We start from the raw sequence: 23,462 nt of genomic DNA on the forward strand, positions 1-23,462 counted from the left end.
TTTTTTTTTTGCGGTACGCGGGCCTCTCACCGCTGTGGCCCCTCCCGTTGCAGAGCACAGGCTCTGGACGTGCAGGCTCGGCGGCCATGGCTCACGGGCCCAGCCGCTCCGCGGCATGTGGGATCTTCCTGGACCGGGACATGAACCCGTGTCCCCTGCATCAGCAGGCGGACTCTCAACCACTGTGCCACCAGGGAAGCCCAAAACTACTGCTCTCTTTAAAACATAGAAACAAACTAATAAATATTTTTAATAGTTCTTTAAATATCCATGTACCTGTATGTGGGATGAGGAGAGAATTGAAATGAAGTGATTATTTTCCCTTCTCCTTTCTTTATTTTCCTCTGAACCTATACTAATATTAGATCTCTTTCTACTCTTTATACGTGCCAAGGGCTAAGGCCTAAGCCAGGTCCTTCACATGCACCTGGAAGCCTCTGGTAGAAACTGACGTGCAACACGTAAATAATGATGATGCTAACAACAGTTAGTGCCAGGCACAATTCTAAGCACTTTGCCCGTATTAATTTATTCAGTCTTTACAACAGCCTGTGAGCTGTTATTATTCCTAGATTATAAATAAAACACAGAGACACAGAGAGGTCACGGGATTTGTCCACGGTCACACAGCTAGTAAGGAATATCCAGACACTCAGCTCTGATCCTGGCCCTCCTGAGCCCCACACAAGCCTTGCTGCTGAGACTGAGGTTAGAGTGGGCCTGGCCACCTTCCCTCACTGGGGGACGAAGAGAAGGCAAGAAATTAGCATTATTATTTATTCTTCAAGATATGTTGCTTATGGATCTGGAACAGAATTCCCAAATTAGTGAAAATGGTCTAGCCTTGAATAGTGTGCATGTATCTATAAGACCCATAAGAGACTAGTTTATAATTACATCAACATATTAATTTACCGTAAGTGATTAAACGCTATAAAGTAGAACACATGATCTAGAAGATTCAACTTTCTGCTACATAGATCTTCTTAAGAGGCCAAAGCAGTTAGCAGAAGATTCTCTGATCAGCATGGGGAATGTTATATATTTTATATTATATTTATCTGGCCCTGTGCTTGTCAGGCTCCAGGTGATAGAAGAGCCTGGTGAATTCTGCTTTCCAGAGATAATGCTTCATTTATCCAGTCAGTGATATTTATCGCTTTTGGTCATTGCTGAATACATGCTGAATAATGTTTACTTTCTAGCTGAACATCTTTTTTTTTCTTTTACAGGTACCACAAAACTTCTAATTTTCACATTGCTATCCAGTTTTAATACCACATACTTTCTAATTTCAAGCATTGGGTCTTCCATTTCTAGATGGAATAGCCAATCTAATTTCTGTTGCTATTTCATTTGATCACTAGGTTAAATATTTGTACAGTTGGCCCTTCGTATCCACGGGTTCTGCATTTATGGATTTAGCCAGCCACAGATTGGGTACTTTTATGATCTGCGATTGGTTGAATCTGCGGGTGCTGTACTGGTGGATATGGAGGGCCAATTATGGGACTTGAACATCTGCCAATTTTGGTGTCCTCAGCGGGTGCTGGAGGCAGTCCCTCATGAATACTGAGGGAATGACTTTATTTTTATTAATTTTAGAAATCACTACTCCCTGTTTGCTTAGTCCTGTTTCTCCTTTGTACTTTTTCATTTCCACCCTGGGGGACCCTTTCCTCAGTCTAGGCCTTTATTATGTCCCATAGCCATACACTAGGCATCAAGCTTTGTTCCTAGCAGATGTTCATTGCTCTTTTTCTTACTAATTGGTCTCTCTCCTTTAACCCTTTTGCTCAGTACGTTTTAATGTTCATATTATGTATTTTGTTTTTTCGAGATAGTTATTCAACAGACATGAAGAAAAGTCCCTTGGCAGTATTTTCACATTTCAGTCTCTTTTAGTGTCCACTTCCTCAGTTCTTAAATTAAATTTCGTTGTAGTTTTCTGACTTGGGACTTAGATTATTCTTATTTGAGTAATCAAAGAGCATATCAAGCTTAAGTATATTTTTTTCTTCTCTTTTTAGAGTCTTTCGGTGGGTGTAAATGCTATGCCTGCAGGGCCAGGCAGGTAACCTAAATGAATGAAGGGGGCTGGGCAACCAATGATGCTGCTGTTATTCCAGGGTTGTCACCAGGAGGCAGGCATACCCAGGCAGGGATGTTGGTCTTTGTTCACTGCTGTGTCTGCTCTGCAGAGAGCAGTGTTTGTGACATAGTAGGCACCCAATAACTATTTGCTGAATGGATGAATGTGTTGAAATATCATATAAGAAAGGCAGTCTGAATTTTTATACTATCTCTAGATTTTGAAATCATGGCAGATAGTTAAAAACTTTAAGTTGTGTGTGGGTCAAATAGAACATGTCTCTCAAATTGCCAGTTTTACCAGTTTGTGACCTTTAACCTTTATTTCATTTCATGGGCCGTCAGCACATATCCTATCCTTCCGCGTCTCTTAAACCCAGGTTATACACCAGGACCATGTGGGGCAGGAAAGCCATGTAGGCCTCCAGTTTAGATTTCTGACATTATTTCCACCCAAGAGTTGAATGTAAACATTTAAAATAAGCTGTCTACTTTTGGCCTTATCTTGACATTGCTCTCTTAAAAACAAATTTTTTTTTTATTTAATGTATTGAGACTTTGGAAAAAATGGATGTGGCTGGACTCTCTCCTGCCTCTGGGAGGTCCTGTCTGATCTTGAAGATCCAGATTCACACATACATTTTTCCGTGAAGCCTATAACCGGTTTATTACTAGGAGGTTGTCTTTGTGGATTCTTGTAGTTTATTTTTTCCCCTGACGTTTTGAGCATGCTGTTCAGTTTGATACTTACTATTTATTGCTTTGTGTTGTTTATCAGTTCATCCCCAGTTAGAACTAATGCTTCTTTTCTCCTCTGTCCTGTGTTCTCTCTTTCTCTTGTGAGGTTTTTAGTTTTTTGTTTTTAAGTAAAGGAGTCTATTCTTTAGCTTCTGTTTTGTTTTCTAAAAGGCTGTGTCTGTTTTTCTTGATCAGTTTCAGTGGGTAAAGTCTAATGGGCTAATAAATTAATTATATCATTTAAATGAGATTAGAATTTAAACTTGAACCCATATTCACAAATTCTCTCTTATTGGGGGGCTAGTAATACTTAGGTAGTGATTAGTTTCTAATATCAATATTTAATCAGAACTCATAAAAATCTTAATTTAAGTAATACTAATTTGTGCCTATTAATTGTTGATTCACTTCTGAGCTCCATCTACATTGTTTGCTTTTTGTGCAAAGAAAACTTTTTTTCTGTAACTTGATAGTGTTATCTTTGAATCAAACACAAGTACTTTTCAGAATCATTTGAAGTAGATGTTTAGAATAAAATACCCTATTTTTTATGTTTTTAAACTTTTACTTTGAAGCAAGACCTAGACTACTAAAACTTTATTCTAAATAGCATCTTAAATTATTGACATTTACTATTCAGTAGCTTATTTTGCTTTTTCTGATTTATTGCTGCAGAATTTTAAAAATAGAGTTATTTATCATTGTTTTATACCTAGCCTCAGATACCACTTTATCATAAAGACTTACTTATCATTATCCTGATTTAAATTATATTTAACAAAAATATTTTGTAGACCCAACATTTTGTTTGCACATTTAATGCTAAAAACACTGAAAGAGCTGACTTGTTTGTTGAAGTAGGAGAGTAATTTTTTTCCCCCTCAGACTTGCCATTTATTAAATCTAAAGACTGCCAGTAGGATGTTCCCTTCTGGATTTTGACTTTCAGGGGTGGATTTTAGTGAAAGAAGCTATGGGAGGATTTAGTGATTTACACAAGCTTTTAGCCTTAAAGAGTTTGGGCAGTCCTAACAAGGTCCCAAGGCCACTTTAGGTTGCTAATTCCGCTGATCTTGTTTAGGCATCTGTGATTACATATGAGTAAGCCTGTTGATTTGAAATGTCTCATGATGTTTCAAGGTTACATAGTTCATACTATTATTTTCAGGAGCTGGTGATGATACACGAACTTGGGGTCCACCTTTTGTGGGGACAGAAAGTACTTATTTTCTCAGTGTTAACCGAAATAAAAAAGTAAGAATATTATCCCCTTTTTGCTTTCTTTGTGTAATTCTCTCTTAAAAAAAAAAAAATTATTTATTTATTTATTTATTTTTGGCTGCCTTGGGTCTTCATTGCTGCACGCGGGCTTTCTCTAGTCACGGTGAGCGGGGGCTACTCTTCATTGCGGTGCGCGGGCTTCTCATTGCAGTGGCTTCTCTTGTTTTGGAGCACGGGCTCTAGGTGCACGGGCTCAGTAGTTGTGGCTCAGGGGCTTAGTTGCTCCGTGGCATGTGGGATCTTCCCGGACCAGGGCTCAAACCCGTGTCCCCTGCATTGGCAGGCAGATTGTTAACCACTGTGCCACCAGGGAAGCCCTGTGTGATTCTCTTGTAATAACAAAACTTTTGATATCATTGTGGCTTGTTTATTTCTACCCCTTTTTGTAGATATAAGTAATATTCCCAATAAGGTGAAATTTTATTTTATTTTATTCATTCACCAGTTACCAAGTAGAAACAGTAGAGCTTTTTATTAATTTTCCTTCTCTACTAACTTAAAACATTTTTTGAGAATTTATAATGGTTTTTAATGGAAATGATTTTATTAAAGTGAGGAATCACTTGATTTGTTACATTTGTTATTCTTTTGGAGATTACTAATTGCCTACATTTGGTATTATTATTTGAAAAATTTTTACTATAATCCTTACTATCATCCTAACATATCTGAATTGAAAATAAAATCAGTAAAAATTATTTAAATGTTTCTTCATGAGGAAAATGCATTTACTTTAAGAGGAGAAATCTATAATATGAATGGCTCTCTTATTGAACTGTCAGCAATAAGAAAAATTTTTAAGATACTATTTTAATATATATATTTTTAATTTTTAGAGTATAGCTGTTAATATCAAGGATCCAAAAGGGGTGAAAATCATCAAAGAGGTACAGTATGCTCTATAGAAGGCATCTTGTCACCTGGGTTGTAATTAGGGATTTGAATATGAGTAAAAATGTTTTAAAACATTATTTCATTGGCAATCTGAAATTTTGCTTTAAATGCCATTTGAGTTTAACTTCGTTTTTATACTAAGTATAATTTGCTTTATAATTTCTGGTATATTGTGTTTAACATTTCTCCATAGTGTCAGAGTGTTCAGTTATGGCACTAGTGTCCATTGACTGAGTGCCTGCCCTGCATCAGATCTTAGGCCTGGGTACTTTATTCGTATTATCTTCTCAAATCTTCAGAATTTTCCTTGTAAATGAAGTATTATATCCTCATTTTCACAAGAGGTGAAATGAGTCTCAAGGGGCTTGAGTGATTGTCTACAGATCACATAGCTAGTAAAGGGAAGAGCTGAAATTTGTACCCTAGGTCTACATCACTGTAGAGCCCAAGATTTTTCTAACACTTATTCAGATGGCTGATGTGTGCAGACCTGATCTTGGCATCTTTCCTTGAGGGGCCAGCACAATGGTTAGGGGCATACCCCAGTGTTCTACTGCTGGGATTCAAATCCTGCCTTCTTTACTTACTAGCCATGTGACTTCAGGCAGGTTACTTAACTTCTTTATGCCTCAGTTCCCTTATTAGCAAAATGGAGACAGTAATAATACCTACTTCTTAGGGTTGTTAGAATTGAGTTAATATTGTGTAAAATGTGAGGAAGGGTACCTGCCATAGTCATAGTCAGCACTCATTCAGCATTAACTATTATTATTGTTCCCGGTGCATATGAAGGTGGATTCATCATGTGAGATAAAACTTGTTTGCCATACTTGTTTTTTTTTTTTTTTTTTTTGCGGTATGCAGGCCTCTCACTGTCGTGGCCTCCCCTGTTGCGGAGCACAGGCTCCGGACGTGCAGGCTCAGCGGCCATGGCTCACGGGCCCAGCCACTCCGCAGCATATGGGATCTTCCCGGGCTGGGGCACGGACCCGTGTCCCCTGCATCGGCAAGCGGACTCTCAACCACTGCGCCACCAGGGAAGCCCTGCCATACTTGTTAAAGTTTGAAGTCTAGGGCTTCCCTGGTGGCGCTGTGGTTAAGAATCCGCCTGCCAAGGCAGGGGACACGGGTTCGAGCCCTGGCCCAGGAGGATCCCACATGCCGTGGAGTGGCTGGGCCCATGCGCCACAACTACTGAGCCTGCGCTCTAGAGCCCGCGAGCCACAACTACTGAAGCCGCACTTAGAGCCCGCGCTCTGCAGCAGGAGAGGCCACTGCAATGAGAGGCCCGTGCCCCCGCTCACCACAGCTGGAGAGAGCCCGTGCGCAGTGGCGAAGACCCAACACAGCCATAAATAAATAAATAAAATAAATTAAAAAAAAAATTGAAGTCAAATGTAATGGATGTAAATCTCCTTGATTAGAGAACCAAATCCCCAAATTTGTTTTATAACAAAGTACCAATTTTAGCTTCATTGCTCTGATGCTTCTTTCCTTATCATCTGGCTGATTGAAAAATAATGTCTTCTAATTATTAAGATCAGAATCAGTGATCATCCGCTCTGGTTCTGTTGGATCAGTCCAACAAATTTAGAATTTTACTAGATATATGTTGAACCCAAAGCTTGATAATTGTCCTGATCTCACTGTCCTGTTTTCCTACATCTTTTCTATAGCATAAGTTAGGTTTATTTGCTTGTTTTTTTCTTTTTCAGTTGCAACTTAATATGATTTTTCTAAATTGTTCTTTGTTATTATTGCCTTGCCTTTTTTTAAAAAATACATTTATTTATTTTATTTTTTTCTTTTTGGCTGCATTGGGTCTTCGTTGCTGCGTCCGGGCTTTCTCTAGTTGCGGCAGGTGGGGGCTACTCTTTGTTGCGGTGCGCAACCTTCTCATTGCAGTGGCTTTTCTTGTTGCGGAGCACTGGCTCTACGCACGCAGGCTTCAGTAGTTGTGGCATGTGGGCTCAGTTGTGGCTCGCGGGCTCTAGAGCACAGGTTCAGTAGTTGTGGCGCACGGGCTTAGCTGCTCCACGGCATGTGGGATCTTCCCAGACCAGGGCTCGAACCCGTGTCCCCTGCATTGGCAGGCGGATTCTCAACCACTGTGCCACCAGGGAAGCCCACCCTGCCTTGTTTTTCTATGGCAGCGACCCTCATCTTGGACTCAACTCCCATTGTCTTCATTCTCAGGCCCTTCTTTTTATCTTTTCAGTAGTTGTTATTATGATGATGATGATGATGGTGATGATGATGAATCATCTAGGAGATTGTTCTTAATTCTTCTCTTTCTGGTTTATGTTTCTCAGTTCCACCTTCAGTGTTTACAGTTCCTGCTTATTTGCTTCCATTTCAGAACATTTTGATATTTTATCCTGAATAGTGAAGGTTTCAGATTTGATTTAACAAATACTTTACAAGTTCATTAGGGTTTTTCAATGGGGCAGTGTTAGGTGGAATTCATAACTCTTGCTCCTAAGACATCAGTGTATGTTGGAGTATTTTAGGCCTACATGTATAATTCTAACCAAAAGAAATGAATTTGCAGGGACATCTTTCTCACTCTCTTTGGATCCTGCCTGTGTCCTCCACCAGATTGTAACAGTTTTAAATTGTTTCATTATGGGCATGGTTTCTCTTCATGTCTGATAACAATAAAGTACATTTCAACTCATATTAAACTTTAATAGATTGTCTGCAGTCATTTTTCATATCTATTGCTTTCAGCTAGTTATACAGTTCATAAGTTATATATCTTACTGCCTAGAGGAAAAGTTATTTTTTGCCTAGTCTTTTTATTCTTTCTGGCATGGATTTCTCTTTTGGTCTTAAGAGTAGCAAAACAACCTTTGTATTCAGAACTTGGTGGCTATGATTGCTAATCTAATGAGTCTAGTTTATAGATACAGTTCCAGAGTATTATACAAAGCAGTCAGCTAGATACATGAGAGCTCCAAAAAGTATGACTCCTTTGTCAACCAGGCTAACCAAAAATAGGTTGTGTAGAAAAGAAAGCTCTGCTTAGAAAAGTCTATGTATTTTCATGGCAATATGATTTGATAACTTCCTAACACGTCATCTATATTTCAAATAATTCTCTATGTTAATTAGTTGACAGTGACAGTATCCATATTGTGGGTGTGAATCATGGCCAATAGAGCAGTGTCATGGGTTTTATTTTCCTCCAACATCTTATTATGAAAAATTCAAACATACAGAAAAATGGAAAAAGTAGTATAATGAACTCTTATTTACCCTATGCCTAGATGCAACAGTTTTAAGGTTTTGCTATATTTGTTTATTTACATATGAATACATGTGGTATGTGTGTGTCTGATTTTGAACTATTTGAAAGTAAGTGAAAGATATGAAACTTTGTCCTTAAATCCTTCAGGAGACATCTCCTGGGGGGTATAGCTCAGGGGGAGGAGCATTTGACTGCAGAATACATCTAAGAGTAAGGACATTCTTTGACAAACATTTAAAAATTATTTTATGATTTTTTTTTTACTGATAAATTATTATCGTCACCTCCCCTCTATTTCTGATCTTGCTCATCCAGTCTGTTCCTAAATTTTTTTTTCCCAGAAGAAAAGAAAAAGATGATGAGTTCTCTAACATGCAGAATTGTGCTTGTTTCTTATTGTGGGTAAGATTCTAGAATAGATTATTAGGTGATCTGTGAGAGCCAAGATGAGGAAGAGGTGATCACCAGCAAAACTGGGAACAAGTCTTTTCTCCCCCCTCACTTTATTTCCTAGTAGATCCTTGTATCAGGGAAATGCGATAAATGTTTGGTCTCCACTGAAGCAGTTGACTTGTATATTACTTGTGTGGAGATCCATATAACTCAGGGAGGTTTGTGATGTCTCTGATTTCAGCACTGCACTGCTTAGACTTTTAACGAATGCCTTAGTTAACGCTTTAGGGAACATACATGATCTTGAAATGGGTAAATATCCCGAAAGAGAGAGGGAGGGAGAATATGTTGGATGGCAGACTCGCTAAGAATCAGTATCTAGTAAATAGATAGTATGTGTCTATTTAAAATAAATATTTATAAAATGGAGCAAAGAATAACTTCTGCGCTATACACTTTTCTAGGGATATTTTATCAATAAGTATCATAATGCATACATATTGAGTTCTTGGGTAATAATAAAAAGCTACTGGGCATCTTTATCAGTGAAAGTCTTTAGCTTCTAAATTCAACTTTTCCATATTTTTCTTATAACTTCAGAGAGTCATACTACATGGTACTCTGAGCACACCTCTTTTTAGCTTAAATTTTTTTTCTGTTGCTATACAAGTAGTATCTGCTAATGGGCAAAAAGATTAACATTTTAGTGTATCATATCAAACCTTTTTATGTCCTTGTATACTCATTTTTTCCAATAAACATGAGATAATACCATGTATATTGTTTTTTAATGTTTTTTGTTTATACATTCTGAATACTTTTCTATTAATATAACTTATTCATTATATTTATTTTCTTATTGAAACAGTGAATTTGTTTGTGATCCATCTGAATACTTTATGTGACTTGAAATGTGATTTATGATGGTATAGAAATCTAAAAATACAAATATCATTCCTCTTCTGACAGGTGGTCAACTGGGCCCCTGGTACCTCAGTTTCAGGAGCTCTGGAGGATAACAGCTTATTTCCCTGAGATGCCTCCTAAGATCTCTTTCCCCTAAATTTTGTTAAGTCAAACAGTTCCATGTATACACTCCAAATTTGGTGACACAATAACAAACAGGCACTCAATTTATTTACATGTTTCCTTCTAAAGTTTATGTAAATTCAGTTATTTTCCATCTAGAGCGGAGGTTGGCAGACTGTGTGGGCCAAATCAAGTTTGTTTTCGCACAGCCCATGAACTAATGGTGAATTTTACATTTTTAAAGATTTTTTACATTTTTTAACATTTTTTACATTTTTTAAAGATTTTTTTTTTTAAATCACACTTTTGTTTTTGTGTGTTAAAGAAAAATAAAGAACATGTGACAGGGAATGTATGTGGCCTGAAAAGGCTAAAATATTTACTTTTTGACATTTTATGAAAAATGTTTGCCCACCCCTGGTCCAGAGTCTTATTCTATTACATTAGTTTGATGTGTGAGAATATATCTATGTCAAATGGCAATTAAAAAATTATTGAATGGTTATTAGGCACTTGGATATGTTTAAGAATTACTGTAATGAATTTTTCTGGATGACCTAGTACAATTTTTGTGATGACTTTTCAAAAGATATGTAGTCACAATTGAAATTTGGAAAGAATTTTAAGATTAAGGTTTACGATGGCTTGTTGCAGTGATCTGGGAATCAGAGTTGGGGTTTTGTTTCTGACAGTTACTGATTTACTGGGTTATAGTTTAGCAGTTTTTTTTTTTTAATGGTTCATTAAATACATATAAAACTCTTTGGAAAGAAAGCATCTGGAAAGTGTGAAAGCAATTCAGAATCATGTTTACATGAGTTAAGTGCCTATATGTACATGTCATAATGAGGAATATTACATAATAAGGATGGAGTAGTAAAGACATTGTATTTGGTTTTATTTTAAAGGGGTTAAAAGATATTTTTCATATATTTTATGTACTTATATTCTAATTTTTTTACCTAAACTTCTGAGAATATATTTTGATAGACCATGTAGCCTAGATATTTCTTACATTTAATGTAAGCAGAATCCACTTAATACCATGGTAGTAACTGAAAATTTTAATAGCCATTGTTTTACTGGCAGTAATACCTCAAGTAGTTGACCAGAGCCTTTGTGTTTATCTAAGAATACTTTGTAATTCTACTTTTCCTGTGATTTTTCTGGGCTTTTACAAAGCGAGGATCAATTGTGTTTACTGAAATCAGAATTCTATCATGTGGGGATTTGTTGAAAGCTGGGAAGTCCCTTAAGAAGTCTGACTCATCTTCACCTCTTCTTTCAGCTTGCAGCTGTTTGTGATGTATTTGTGGAAAACTATGTCCCTGGCAAATTGTCTGCAATGGGACTGGGCTATGAAGATATAGACGTGGTAGCGCCTCACATGGTCTACTGTTCCATCACAGGTATTTCAGCACCACACCCTCGTCAGCGGCGAGGTTTTCCAGTTTCTGTGTATATAAGAAACCTCTCGCTAGTGTTGGTTTTCTTGAGGTGGTTCTGCTCTCCCTCCCTGCCAAGCCATTTCAGGTTGTTGAAAATCACTAAAGAACATTAACCTAAATGAACATTTTTCATATTTCTTCTGTGAATTGTCTGCCTGTAGTTTTGCTAATTTTCCTATTGATATTTCACAAATACTGACAAGGTACTATTATTAACTTATATGTAGAATTACAGGTGAAATATTAATTGGCTTTAAGATAACATAGGATCTCAACATACTGCTTCAATATATTCAAAAGTGCTAAAGCCAACTGAAGGAAAAGAGTGCTATAAAGTCTGTTAGATTGTTCAGCCCTTGATGGTGAACTCTGTGTGTGTGTTTGTGTGTGTATAAGTATGTCTTTAGGCTAAAGGGAAAAAAGTCATTGTATTAGTTATCTTTACATAGTTTATAAGCATTTAGGTATTAATTAGGGATACAGTATTAAAAAGTTATTCTTAAAATAGAAAGTTACATTAATAGCTTTTGTCAGAATAATTTATAAGATTTTCATATTTTTAAAATTCATCCACCAAATATATACTGCAGACCTGTGATCTGCCAGGCAGTATTCTAAGCTTCTGAGATACGGCAATGAATAATACATATCGATGCTCTCCAGCAGATTTACATTCTAGGTTAGGGAGATAGATAGTAAATAAGTAAACACATTCTTTTGTGTTTTGTTTTTTGAAATTGAGTGCAGTAGTGATAAGGTCAAAAGAGAGAAACTAAACAGGGCAAGGGGGATGAGGTGAGGAGGGTCTATTTTATACTGGGAGGTGAGACAAGGCTTCATTGATAAAGGGGACATTTAAGCCGAGACCTGAATGAAGTAAAGGAGTGAATCGTATCATAATTGGCAATGAGGGTTTCGGGCAAGGGGAACAGCAAGTGCGAAGGACCTGGGGCAAGACTGTGTTGGGCCTGTTTGAGGACCAGCAAGGATGGCTGAAACAGAGTGAGTGAGGGGGAATGTAGTAGGAAGAAAATCAGAGAGATAATGGTTAGTTAGGGCTTGTGGGCTGCTCTTAAGGAATTAGGCTTTTACTTCGAGTAAGATTGTAAGCTAATGGAGAGTTTTAAGCAGAGGAATGATGCGACCTGACATTTTAAAAAGGATCACTCTAGCTACTGTGTTAAGAATAGACTGTCGAGTACAAGGGTAGTGGGAGAACAATTACAAAGCTATTGAAATAGTCCAGGGTAGAGATGATGGGGGCTTGAATTAGAGTAGCAGTGGTCAAGGTAGTTAAAGAGTGATAGAATTCTGAATGTTTTCGAGAAAAGGGGGTAAGGTTTGCAGATGGATGAGATGTGAGTATCAGAGAAAGACTAGAGTTAAGGATGTCTCTAGGGTTTTGGCCTGAGTGATTAGAAGAATTGCTGTTTACAGAGTTGAGTAGGACTTTGGAAAGAAGCTTTGGGAGGGAGAACATCACATTTGGACTTGGAATGTCAAGTCCAGGTCTAGCTTGAAATGTAGAGCAAGGGCTTGGATCTAAGAGTCAGGATATGTAAAATTTTATAGTTATGAGCAAATACATGGTATTTGAAGCCTGTATTTCATCTTTTACAGAGTGAGTGTAGATAGAAAAAGGAGAGTCTGAGTGACTGAGCCTGATGCACTCCCATGAGTAGATGTTTAGGAGACGATGATGACGCAGTGAAAGAAGTCGTGACGGAATCGTCAGTGAGGTGGGAGGAGAACCCGGAGGCGAAGTGAGGAAAGGGTTTATTTTCATAGACAGTTTAAGCAGAAAAGCATAAAGCGTAAAGCACTTATGGACCTGAATTACTCGCATCTCCTAAATTCATCACCCTCGCTCTCACGGCAGAGGCTTTACACACGATGTTCCCGTTGCTTGTAACACTAATCCCCTGCCACACCTGGTAACTCTGTCTTTGTCCTTTAGATCTCACCTTGGATGTCATTGCTTCTGTGCAGACTTTTTCTCTCGATCCCTGAAGACTGGGTTGGCTGTTTTCTACCATGGTTTACTCTTGTCTGTCTCCCCCACTATCCTTCAGGCTCTTGTTCAGCACACAGTATAGAGCACATGGTAGGGAGTTTCTTACCTCAATGAATGAATAATCAGAACTTGGCTAAAGAGTTTTTAATAGCTGCCTTTTTTTTTTTTTTTTTTGCATTGTACTTTTCAGAGATAAGTGTAAGTGGTAAATGTTATGTTTACATTTTCCAAAGAAACTTTCAGAGGATAGCCTGGAGTTAGGGCATAGTTGGCCTAATCTGTTATTTCTTATGTAGTTCATCCATAGCACTAACGTAATGGTCATTGCTTTAAGGTACCAAAAGAGTCCGTACCATGAAGTAAATATTCACTTATTGTCATTAGGTCCCTATGCATTAGGTTTTTTCCTAAGGCAGTAAGGAAACTAGTACATTTAAAAAATATTTTAAAAGGGAACCAAACAAAAACTTTACTCCTTATATTTCAGTAAATTTATCTTAAAATAGGTATCTGAAAATCTTGTTTTACTATAAAAGCCACAAAAATGTTATCTTAAAAATGTTATTCGTAAAATTATAAGAAGCAAAATACTCCTATTTCTGTGCATTCAGGTTAATTGAGATATTATAATACTTGGACTGTGACACATTACTTTAGTATAAATAGTGCTTTTCATGGTATAATTGTCTTTGTGGTGGTATTTTCATATAAAATAAGCTATAATTGCAATATTTGGACAATTGTTATTATTTTAGATTTAGATCAAAGAGCCCAGTGATCATTAACTTCTCTACTGAACAGCATGAGAGAGAGGTTCTGTACATAGTAGATCTTTGCCACTAGATCTGACTTTTTCAGATGTACTATTACATAGATCTGTAATCACACTTTTGTTTTTGTGTCTGTGTATCGAATACTTATATGTGTGTGAGAGAGGGAGAGATTTATCCTTAGAATCTCACAATCTAATGGAAATGCTGAGGTCTAAAATATTAAAATAGGTGAACTATTATCTTCTGAATTACCCTATAACCATAAAAATTCTGCATAACTAACAAATGCAAAATCTTACATGACAGTAAGTATTTATTTCTCATTGTCATAAATGTGGATTGGCTGGGATTCAGCTGATCTAGACTCGTTAGGTTTGGCTCCAAGTTGCAGGTCTGCTCTGCACGTGTCTTACACTCCTTGGACCAGTGGCTACCAAGTACGTGTTCTCCTTATAGTGAAAGGCAAGAGCACAAGAGAACAAACTTAATCTCACAAGCACGTTTAAAGCCTCTCTCTGCTCACATCACATCTGCTAGTATTCATTTGGTCAAGGCAAGTCATATGGCCAAGCCTAATACCAAGAGGTGGTTAAATATAATACTCTAGTGGCAGGAACTACAAAGTTGCATTGAAAAGGGCATGGGATCCGGGAAGGGTGAAGATTGGGAATAATAATGTATTTCATCACATCATCCAGCTAAATGAAATGCTAATCCACTTGGGAAGCCTCACACTTCCCCAAAGTTTCACATCTGTATCTAACTACGGTTAGAATCAAAAGTTCTTCTGGGCCTTGTCTTGTGACTGGAGAATCTCTTAAGTTTTCTTCCAGTTCTCAGATCCTGTATTAACATTTTAGTGTGGCAAAGGCCCTTAGAGATAGATTATAGTTCTCAGTAGTTCTCAGCTAAGGGGAAAATGGGAGTATCATATGCTTTTCAGTAATAGGGGTGGGGCATGAAGGGGTGATGGGGAGAGGCATGTGTAGTCTGAAAAAGCAGCACTCTTTATTCTGTAATCCTGTGTATCCCCACCTCCTGACAATTCTTAGAAAAACATTCACACAGCTCTTCCTGATAAGGAAGCAGACCCAGAACAGCTGAGGGACCTAAGGTCACACAGCTATTAAATGGCAAATGGGTTTAAAACTCAGGCTTCTTGACTTGGTATTAAGTGCTTCTACGCTTTCTCTGTTTAGACATGTATCATTGTTAAGTGATGACATGGACTTTGTGATTACAAGACACTGAACAGGTCTCCTTGAGAATATATATTTTTGTTATTCTCTTTAATTTGTTGTGGATCATATTGGCAGCAGTTGGAGTCATGAACAGAGTTGCTCATCAGGGAGTCTAAATTTCAATGGATTCTTTTGGAAGCAGCCGTCATTTGTGAGTCATGAGTTTGTGTGTATATAAAGCAAGGGCCATCTCTCTTTTTTTTAGAAGTTTGATATTCTTGGTAATCAATGTTTGTTTTTTTTTTAATAAGACTGATTAGATCAGTCTACAGTTGCACATGTTATTATTGGGATCCTAGACTTTTCTGATGTTTCCCAGTAGTATTGATGTCTTGTCAGTGCTTTCCAAGCCCAAATGGTCTGTTCTCACTCACATGTTGCCCTTACTGCTGATGAGAGTAACCTTGGAGTGGTTGGGAGTTTACTCTAATGCATTCTGACCGTTGTGTGGCTGAGACTGCCTCAGTCTGTGAAATCTGGTCTACAGGACAAAACTGCTACACTGATCGCAAGGAAGGACCCGATTATTTTTATTAGCACGGTCCTCTTGTCATTTCAGAAGGAGCTGAGTATGAACATTAGGGGGCAGTGTTTAAAAAGCTATCAATAGAATTCACTACGAATTCCTTTTTGAGAAAACTGTAGTGTTTCCTGTGTACCACTGGGTGGAGAGAATCTCTGAAAGAACATATCTATATTTTTTCAAAATATATATTTTTTCAAAGTGACCATTCTCTACCTTTCTATACTTTTAGAAGTACCACGATATTTTCCTTAGCAATTTAATTTAAACTTTTATCTTCTTTCCTTCGTGTCTTCTGTGCATGTTATTAATTATACACACTTAGCAATAAGAATGCTACCACATTTTAAAGAATTTACTTTTTTTCTTCATGTTAACTTCATTACTCTTTCTTTCTAAAAGGATAAACATTACATTATGTTATTTACTAAACTAATTTTGTGGTAGGAACATTGTGTTTACCCTTTAAATAAAATTTCTCATCTTTTTTTTTAAGGAAAGTAGTTTGCAAAGCAGTTTTTTAATTTTTGAGAACAAGTTACAAAAGATGATATACAGAATGATATTATTCATACAGAGTTAAAATTATATAAAATATATATTTTTTGGTAGTTTACTTGTATGTGAGTAAAATATAAAAATACTCGTAGTAATGAAAAATACTAAACTCAAGAGAATGATTACCCCTGGGGAGTGGGGAGGGAGGGAAGGGGGACAGGGACACACACAGGACTTCAGCTATATTTGCCACATAGCCAGCTGGCAGGTGCATGAGTATTTGTTATGTTATTCTGTATACCCTCATTTATTTATTTATTTTTGGCTGTGTTGGGTCTTCGTTGCTGTGCGCGGGCTTTCTCTAGTTGCAGCGAGTGGGGTCTACTCTTCGTTGCGGTGCACGAGCTTCTCACTGTGGTGGCTTCTCTTGTTGCGGAGTGTGGGCTCAGTAGTTGTGGCACACGGGCTCAGTAGTTGTGGCACGCGGGCTCAGTAGTTGTGGCTCGCAGGCTCTAGAGCGCAGGCTTCAGTAGTTGTGGCTTGCAGGCTCTAGAGTGCAGGCTCAGTAGTTGTGGTGCACGGGCTTCGTTGTTCCGCGGCATGTGGGATTTCCCTGGACCAGGGCTCGAACCCGTGTCCCCTGCATCCACCAGGGAAGCCCCATTCTGAATACCCTTTTATGCCTGAAATAACAACAGCAAATGATTCAGAAATGCCCACATAATCCCTTCCTTTCTCATTCCTTTCCTTTGTCTGCCCCTCACCCCCACCACTCCAGTACATGTGTCTTGAGCTTCTGTAGATTCCTGGCTGTGTTGAGTGTACAGAGTGAACAATGCAGACATGGTTCCTGCCTTTAAGGAGCTTACAGCCTAGTGTGAGAGACATTGCATAAACAGGTTAAGAAGAGAGTATGGCATGTACTAACAAATTGTGCTGTCATGAAAGAATCAAACAGGGTACTGGAGTGGAGGTTAGTAGAGCAGGGGATGCATAAGTAAATGGGATGGTCAAGGAAGTCCTTTCTGGGGAGGTAACATTTAATAGACTTAAAGTATGAGAAGGAGCCAGCCATGCAAAGAGCAAGGGGAGGAGTGATTCAGGCAGAGAGAACACCACGTGCAGAGGTAGGAAAAATCACGCTATCTTTAAAGGCCTAAGAGAAAGCCAGTGTGCCTTGAATACCAATAACTGGGAACAGCATGCTTGAGAAGACACTGCATAGAGGTGTGCAGGTGCCATGGTGTGCTGGAAGCGGTTTGAGCAGCAGAGGGATATGATTCAAATTACACCAAAAATGATCTTTGAAAGAGGTGGGAATCAAATACTGATTGTCTCATTGAAGAATTTCATTATAAACATTGGTCTTGAAATAAGGTTCATGTTTGAGAGAGTAGCTATTAAGATAAAATTTCTTTAGATTACTAAAGGCTCCCATGGTGTTTCAGAGTCAATAACAGAGAATGATGAGCCCAGATGGATATGGCAAATCATCTAGCAACTACATCCAACACTATATCATGGCAACGATAATACAAAACAAAACACTGCTGCACTTGGATTCTTATGGAGTGAGTTAGTCTGTGTATATGTATATTTTCATCATTTTCTACATATTCATCACATAACCATGTCTTTTAAAAAAGAATAATTAGAAATCTGCCTGTACTCCAAACCCATAAAAATTTTGAAGGGGAGAAAAATAAGAAAGAAAGGGAGGGAAGGAGGGAGAGAGGACAAAAGGGAAGGAGGGAAGAAGGAAAGGAAGGAAAGAAGGAAGGAAGGAAAGAAGGGAGGGAGAGAGGGAGGAAGGAAGGAAGAAAGAGAAAGAATCAGAACTAAGTCAAATGGAATAACAATGGGCAAGTTGTTTTTAACTTCTAAAAATAATAGTCCAGTTTAGTTCATTAAGCATCCTTTCTAGATTGAATAAACAATCAGTTACAGACACGACATTAAAAGAGGTCCTCACAGTCAAAATAACTGGAAACTACGGGTCTAAATTATAGATGTCTCTGTCATCTCCCCTTCTAACAGAACATTTTTTTGCCCAGAATTTTGGAGTGTTGTGGTCATCTGTCCAACTTTATAGTCAGTGATCCCTAAAAAAAGTGTGGTTTAACATATTTACCATTTCGTACCAAACTCATTGTTTAAACAATGACACCGTCTCTGCAGGGGAAGAGAAACTGAGCACATAAATACAAGATTTCAAAGCACAGCCCATAAAACTAGGGACTGAGATTATATTTTGTCTGTAGACATGGACAGACTCCAGAAAGTGACTTTATGCCTTCATTTTATCCCCCAAGGGCATAATCTTTTTATCTTTAAATACTTCTTTTTACCCTTACACGTATAACAGATGTATTGTACAAGTTGGACTCAGTGGAGTGTAAGCAGAAACTTTATTCTTTCCCACCCTACCTCTGCAAACCTGCACTCCTGACTCATTTTCCTTGCTCACTGGTGAAATCCCAGGAAAGTCCTACAGACATTTTTTCGGATTATTTTATTTCAAGTATTACAAATTCCAGTCCAATCTAAAGTCAAAACTTCAGACTCTTGTACAATTTATGACTTTTCCCTTTCTCCAACTTGTCCTGACTTCTTGGAAACCTGAAGAGAGAGAGAGAGAGAGAGAGAGAGAGAGAGAGAGAGAGAGAGAGAGAGTGTGTGTGTGTGTGTGTGTGTGTGTGGGTGTGTGTGTGTTGGAAGAGGATAGTTTCTTCATTCCTCCATGATCCATCTCTTCCCTGTTGCTAGCTTCTCTTTGTGATTCCTTCAGAGTCAGGCCCTCTTAGGGAAGAGAGTGAGTTAATGGGTATAAAAGAGCTTCTGCTTGATGGGGGTAGTTGGGCCCTGCATTGCAGCCTACTGTGTGCCTGAAGCTCAGTTGGTGGCAAATTGTACTATGGGGAGCTTTGTAGGCTCCTCAGAGACTTCAGACTGTAGTTCTCCCTCTTTAGTCCTTGGCTTTGTGCGGTCTTATGTATACAGAGGCCACCTGTTCAGGTCAAGGTCACTTTGTCCTATAGGCAGCCCTCATGGATAGAATTCCTTTTTTATTTTATTTTATTTTTTTTTGCGGTATGCGGGCCTCTCACTGTTGTGGCCTCTCCCGTTGCGGAGCACAGGCTCCGGACACGCAGGCTCAGCGGCCATGGCTCATGGGCCCAGCCGCTCCGCAGCACGTGTGATCTTCCCGGACGGGGGCACGAACCTGTGTCCCCTGCATTGGCAGGCAGACTCTCAACCACTGCACCACCAGGGAAGCCCTAGAATTCCTTTTTTAATTTTTGTAATTTTTTTTTTTTTTTTTTTTTTTTTTTTGCGGTATGCGGGCCTCTCACTGTTGTGGCCTCTCCCGTTGCAGAGCACAGGCTCCAGACGCTCAGGCCCAGCGACCATGGCTCACGGGCCCGGTCGCTCCACGGCATGTGGGATCTTTCCGGACAGGGGCACGAACCCGCGTCCCCTGCATCGGCAGGCAGACTCCCAACCACTGCGCCACCAGGGAAGCCCTAATTTTTGTAATTTTTTAATTGCAGTATAGTTGATTTACCATGTTGTGTTAGTGTAAGGTGTACAGCAAAGTGAATCAGTTATATGTGTGTGTGTGTGTGTGTATATATATATATATATGTATTCTTTTTCACATTCTTTTCTGTTATAGGAACATTCCATTATTAGTACAAGATATTGAGTAGAGTTCCCTGTGCTCTACAGTAGGTCCTTGTTGATGATCTATTTTATATACAGTAGTATGTGTATGTTAATAGAATTCCTTTTACAATGAGCTAGTTCTGCTCTCCTGTTGGCCCACTTAGCCCATGGGGAAAACTCCTCCTTGCTCTTCCTCAGCATTGGGAGTGAAGTTTACTCCCAAATCTTTCAGTTCTGCTGCCTTACACTGATGTAACCATAGCCTCTTGCTTTTGGTACTTTTTTAGGCACATGTCCAGTCCTTATGTACTTTCATATTCCTAAACTATAGGCCCAGACCTCAGATGCTTTTTTTGAAGTGTCCCTCATGTGGCTTGAAGTAAAGAGGAAGCAGCTTGCCCCTACCCTATGGCAGGGTGAAATGCACAGCATGCTGACAACTCTTTCTTTTATTTTTTAAAATTTATTTTATTGAAGTATAGTTGTTTTACAATGTTGGGTTAATTTCTGCTGAGCAGCAAAGTGATTCAGTTATACATGTGTGTGTATATATATATATATATATATATATATATATATATATATACATTCTTTTTCATATTCTTTTCCGTTACGGTTTATCACAAGATATTGAATATAGTTCCCTGAGCTATACAGCAGGACCTTGTTGTTTATCCATTCTCTATATAATATTTTACATCTGCTAATCCCAAACTCCCAATTCTTTCCTCCCTCACCCCCCTCCCCCTTGACAACCACAAGTCTGTTCTCTATGTCTGTGAGTCTGTTTGTGTTTCGTAGGAAAGTTCATTTGTGTCATATTATTTATTTATTTTATTTTTTCTTTTTTAGTATCCTTATTGGAGTATAATTGCTTTACAATGTTGTGTTAGTTTCTGCTGTATAACTCCTTTTTTTTAACATCTTTATTGGAGTACAGTTGCTTTAAAATGGTGTGTTAGTTTCTGCTTTATAACAAAGTGTATCAGTTATACCTATACATATGTCCCATATCTCTTCCCTCTTGTGCCTCCCTCCCTCCCACCCTCCCTATCCCACCCCTCTAGGTGGTCACAAACTACCGAGCTGATCTCCCTGTGCTATGTGGCTGCTTCCCACTAGCAATCTATTTTACGTTTGGTAGTGTATATATGTCCATGCCACTCCCTCACTTTGTCCCAGCTTACCCTTCCCCTCCCCATATCCTCAAGTCCATTCTCTAGTAGGTCTATGTCTTTATTCCTGTCTTACGCCTAGGTTCTTCATGATCTTTTTTTAGATTCCATATATATGTGTTAGCATATGGTATTTGTTTTTCTCTTTCTGACTGACTTCACTCTGTATGACAGACTCTAGGTCCATCCACCTCACTACAAATAACTCAATTTCCTTTCTTTTTATGGGTGAGTAGTATTCCATTGTATATATGTGCCACATGTTCTTTATCCATTCATCTGTTGATGGACACTTAGGTTGCTTCCATGTCCTGGCTATTGTAAATAGAGCTGCAATGAACATTTTGGTACATGACTCTTTTTGAATTATGGTTTTCTCAGGGTATATGCCCAGTAGTGGGATTGCTGGGTTGTATGGTAGTTCTATTTTTAGTTTTTTTGTTTTGTTTTTTTTTGTTTTTTGCAGTATGTGGGCCTCTCACTGTTGTGGCCTCTCCCGTTGCGGAGCACAGGCTCCGGATGCGCAGGCTCAATGGCCATGGCTCACGGGCCCAACCGCTCTACGGCATGTGGGATCTTCCCAGACCGGGGCATGAACCCGTGTCCCCTGCATCGGCAGGCGGACTCTCAACCACTGCGCCACCAGGGAAGCCCTATTTTTAGTTTTTTAAGGAACCTCCATACTGTTTTCCATAGTGGCTGTATCAATTTACATTCCCACCAACAGTGCAAGAGGGTTCCCTTTTCTCCACACCCTCTCCAGCATTTATTGTTTGTAGATTTTTTGATGATGGCCATTCTGACTGGTGTGAGATGATATCTCATTGTAGTTTTGATTTGCATTTCTCTAATGATTAATGATGTTGAGCATTCTTTCATGTGTTTGTTGGCATAAACCCACGCACATATGGTCACCTTATCTTTGATAAAGGAGGCAAGAATATACAGTGGAGAAAAGACTGTCTCTTCAATAAGTGATGCTGGGAAAACTGGACAGCCACATGTAAAAGAATGAAATTAGAACACTCCCTAACACCATACAGAAAAATAAACTCAAAATGGATTAAAGACCTAAATGTAAAGCCAGACACTATCAAACTCTTAGAGGAAAACATAGGCAGAACACTCTATGACATAAATCACAGCAAGATCCTTTTTGTGTCATATTTTAGACTCCGCATGCAAGTGATATCATACAGTATTTGTCTTTCTCTTTCTGATTTACTTCATTTAGTATGATAATCTCTAGGTCCATCCAGGTACCTCCCAGTGGCATTATTTTATTCTTTCTTATGGCTGAGTAGTATTCCAATGTATATATGTACCACATCTTCTTTATCCATTCATCTGGATAAAGGTTGTTTTCATGTCTTGGCTATTGTGAATAGTGCTGCTGTGAACATAGGGGTGTATGTAACTTTTTGAATTATAGTTTTGTCCACATATATGCCCAGGAGTGGGATTGCTTGATCATATGGCATCTCTATTGTTAGTTTTTTGAGGAACCTCCATACTGTTTTCCATAGTGGCTGCACCAATTTACATTCCTACCAACAGTGTAGGAGGGTTCCTTTTTCTTCACAATCTCTCCAGCATTTGTTACTTGTAGTCTTTTAATAATGGCGATTCTGACCGGTGTGACGTGGTACCTCATTGAAGTTTTTATTTGCATTTCTCTAATAATTAGTGATGTTGAGCATCTTTTCATGTGCCTGCTGGCCATCTTTATGGCTAACAACTCTTTGTAAGGAAATTCATGCTAAAGGTCTCATTTATCTTTCCAGCTTTTCTCACATACCCTGAAATGGATGGTAAGCTAAGAGCAGCAAAACTGGTTTCATAGTCTTTTAGCATGACCTGCATTGGTGTTCTGGCACTTATGGCATTCTTTCTGGGTTTGAAGCCTCAGCTGAAACTGAGGCAAGAGAGTCCTATTTGAACATTCTTTAACTCAAAGTTTGTTGAAGAAATATGTTTTTCAGGTAGTAAAGAATAACATTAAGTAGAGTAAACCTGAGATATCTGTGTTCGAAATTTTTAAGTATGAAAAGATAATATTTAGTAAACTAAAAGTGTTTTGACTAATTTTGTATACATTTTAAATTATTTAGACACAAATGAAAAAGGTCAGTCATTTCCATATACATAATTTCTAAATAAATATTTTTTTCCCAATAGCAGATCCCACTTTAAAGCTGATACTGAATTGTTACTGGGTATAAGGAACATTATGTTAATTTTCCTTGGGATTAAGAAAATCTACTGGACTGGAACATGGATAAAATGATTCCCCATTATGCTGAAAGAGACAAAATTGCTGTTCTTAAAAGATCTCTGCTGGATATAATTAGGGATATGCAGTGAGCACCATCTCATGACACAATTTTATACATAAATATGTGTTTGAGCTTCTTCAGTTCTCAGACACTTTCATTTCTCTTGTACCAT

General features: G+C 38.4%; 1 protein-coding gene and 1 long non-coding RNA gene across 4 annotated transcripts in view; one reads left to right on the top strand and one right to left on the bottom strand.

Annotated features, from left to right (window-relative positions):
* LOC309810134 overlaps positions 1-23,462 on the bottom strand; it is a 252,520-nt gene that overhangs the window by 73,305 nt on the left and 155,753 nt on the right. The window lies entirely within an intron of this gene.
* SUGCT (succinyl-CoA:glutarate-CoA transferase) overlaps positions 1-23,462 on the top strand; it is a 720,769-nt gene that overhangs the window by 10,642 nt on the left and 686,665 nt on the right. For all 3 annotated transcript variants that reach the window (XM_082631909.1, XM_082631908.1, XM_082631910.1), the window contains exons 4-6: positions 3,998-4,083; positions 4,947-4,997; positions 10,965-11,085. In XM_082631909.1, the coding sequence (XP_082488035.1) occupies positions 3,998-4,083; positions 4,947-4,997; positions 10,965-11,085 (258 nt within the window). The remainder of the gene's footprint in view (positions 1-3,997; positions 4,084-4,946; positions 4,998-10,964; positions 11,086-23,462) is intronic.

This window comes from Mesoplodon mirus, assembly GCF_964341445.2.
Source record: "Mesoplodon mirus genome assembly, chromosome: 9".
Lineage (NCBI taxonomy): Eukaryota > Metazoa > Chordata > Mammalia > Artiodactyla > Ziphiidae > Mesoplodon > Mesoplodon mirus.